This window comes from Trypanosoma conorhini (genome assembly GCF_003719485.1).
Source record: "Trypanosoma conorhini strain 025E chromosome Unknown Tco_14.4_contig_01395, whole genome shotgun sequence".
Taxonomy (NCBI): Eukaryota; Euglenozoa; class Kinetoplastea; order Trypanosomatida; family Trypanosomatidae; genus Trypanosoma; species Trypanosoma conorhini.
This window is the reverse complement of record NW_021705498.1, coordinates 1-2,525: the sequence shown is the minus strand read 5'-3', so window position 1 is coordinate 2,525 and position 2,525 is coordinate 1. Positions and strand designations below refer to the sequence as shown.

The window sequence follows — 2,525 nt, the reverse complement described above, 5'->3', positions numbered from 1 at the left end:
TATTCTGATATTGTGGCGGGGTACATTAACGCTGCGGCGGGCTGGGCTTCTCTTGTTGCCGAGATCAACGCAGGCAGGTGGGAGGTTCACACCGTCTTCAGCAGGGAAAGCCAAGCGAACCGTGTGGGCCGTGCGTTCTACCCCACCGCAGTTGCAAAGGACAACAAAGTCTTTCTTCTTGTGGGAAGCTACGACATGATCGACGACGGTAGTGATTCACATTGGAAGGAAGGTAACTGGAGCCTTGAGTTGCTGGTGGGTGAGGCCACGCAAGACAAACAGATCCAATGGGGCCAGCCCCAACAGCTGCTGCCACAGATCGCCCAATCCGCTCAAGCGATCGGTGTGGATGGGTTTTTTTCTGCTGGTGGCTCAGGTGTTGTGATGGCGAGTGGCGCGCTTGTGTTTCCTGTGGTGGCGGCGCGGAGGGGAGGGTCCTCCCTTGCCTCCACGATCATCTACTCGGCGGACGAGGGCATAACGTGGGCGCTCCCGAAGGGGATGCTCCCTGCGGACTGCACTTCGCCCCTCCTCGCCGAGTGGGAGGCGGGGCAGCTGCTCATGATTGCCGATTGTACGTTTGGCCGCAGGGTGTTCGAGTCGAGGGACATGGGGGCAACGTGGGCGGAGACTGCCAGGACACTCTCGCGCGTGCGGGGTTATTTTGGAGCAGACCCGTTGCAACGGCCTCGGCGGGTGACGTCCCTCACCACCGCGACGATTGCTGGGACGAGGGTCATGCTGTACACCCAGACAGACTACCCACTCGGGGAGATGGAGGCGGAGGCGGAGGCAAAGGATCTTTTTCTTTGGGCCACCAACAACAACCGGACGTTTCGCGTCGGGCCCATTTCCATGGACGCTGATGGGAATATCCCACTCTCCAGCGCCCTGCTGTACTCGAACGATAAACTGCACTTTTTGCAGGAGAGGGGCAACAGTAAGACCAGGAGCCTGTTTTTGTCCCCCCTGACGGAGGAGCTGGGGACAATCACGTCCGTCTTGGGCACTTGGGCAGAGCAGGACTCCGCCTTCTCCAAGTCGTCTGTGCCCACGGCCGGCCTGGTTGGGTTCTTGTCGGATGCATCGAGTGATGCAACGTGGGACGACGCGTACCGCTGCCTGAACGCCGTTGTGAAAAATGGAAAGAAGGTCAAAAATGGCTTTGAGTTTACTGGGGCCGAGTCCTACGCCTTTTGGCCTGTGAACATGTGGGACGATGGTAACGTGTACGGCTTTGCGAATTACGAGTTCGCGCTTGTGGCGACGGTGCTCATCCAGCAGGCTCCGAAGGGGAGCGCGCCTCTGCTGGGTGCGAGTCTGGAGGACCATGGCAGCACGAAGTTCGTGGGGCTGGCGTACACTGCGGAGATGAAGTGGGAGACGGTCTTCAACGGCACGGCAACCGTAACTGACGGCGGCGGCGCCTGGGAGTCGGGGAAAGAGTACAAAGTGGCGCTCATGCTGCAGGGCAGCAAGGGCTCCGTGTACGTGGACGGCGAGCTCGTGGGGAGCTCCGACGCGCTGCCAACACCCGAGGCACGAAATTTCGAAATCTCGTACTTCTACTTTGGAGACGGGGAAGGCGGCAACGACAGAGGCGGCAGGGTGGCTGTGACGAACGTCCTTTTGTACAACCGCCCGCTGAGCGGAGAGGAGCTCGCAGCGCCTGCTGGGCGGGGACGAGGCACCCCGCCACCTTCCGGGGGTTCGGGTGACTCCAGCGCAGCTGCAGAGGCCAAAGAGGAGGTGGATGCGCACGAGGCGGCGAGTGGCAGTGGTGAATCGGCGCCGTCATCGTCTCCAGAGCCGGGTGCGGGCACTGGACGCGAAAGAACTGGGACTGAACAGGTCTTCGGTGCTGAGCCCTCTGAGCAGCAACGGGGCCCTTCGCCTCCCGCAGACGGCGCAGCCACGGCGGGCCCGGTGGGTGACGCGCCTGTGCAGAATGGGCGCGAGGATGACGGCCAGGCGCAGCAGACCCCTCCGTCGCATGCGCCAGAGAGCGTTGGTGGAGTGCCGTCTGCTTCCGCCGCGCCTACCAGCGAGACGCCAAACGTTGCAGAAAGAGAACTTGGCGCAGACCCCCAAACTGCGGCGGACGCGGACGGCGGCCACGAGGCTTCCAGCAACGCCGCCACGGCACCACTCCCCGGCAACGGCTCCGCTGCCTTCAAGAACATCACAGGGCCGTTCCAGCTGAGCACAGGCAGCGACGACGCTCTGCGTGGGTGCGTGTCTCGGCTTTTGCTGCTTGCCATGCTTGGGGTGTGGGGCACGACGGCTCTCTGATTCATGGGGGGGGGGAATTACATTTGCGAAGTCTCGTGAAAAGTGTGCGGTGCGGTTGTCCATCGACATTCATTTGGGTTTTTCGAGGCCCCCCATTTTTATTCTCTTTTCGCTTCAATTTTTTCCTTCTCATTTGTGCTTTGCCGGAGTAATCGGCACCTCCGCTCCTCTTCTTTTTTATTGCTCTACTGCTCGCTCGCTGTAAGCACCGCCACGAGTAACGAGTTCACTCT

General features: G+C 61.0%; 1 protein-coding gene across 1 annotated transcript; it reads left to right on the top strand.

Moving 5' to 3' along the window:
- On the top strand, positions 1-2,292 carry Tco025E_09984 (group II trans-sialidase superfamily; the record flags this gene model as incomplete). The annotated part of the gene is made up of 1 exon (XM_029376779.1): positions 1-2,292. A coding segment is annotated over one exon (2,292 nt), but the record flags the coding sequence as incomplete, so codon positions are not given.
- Positions 2,293-2,525: the final 233 nt, after the last annotated feature.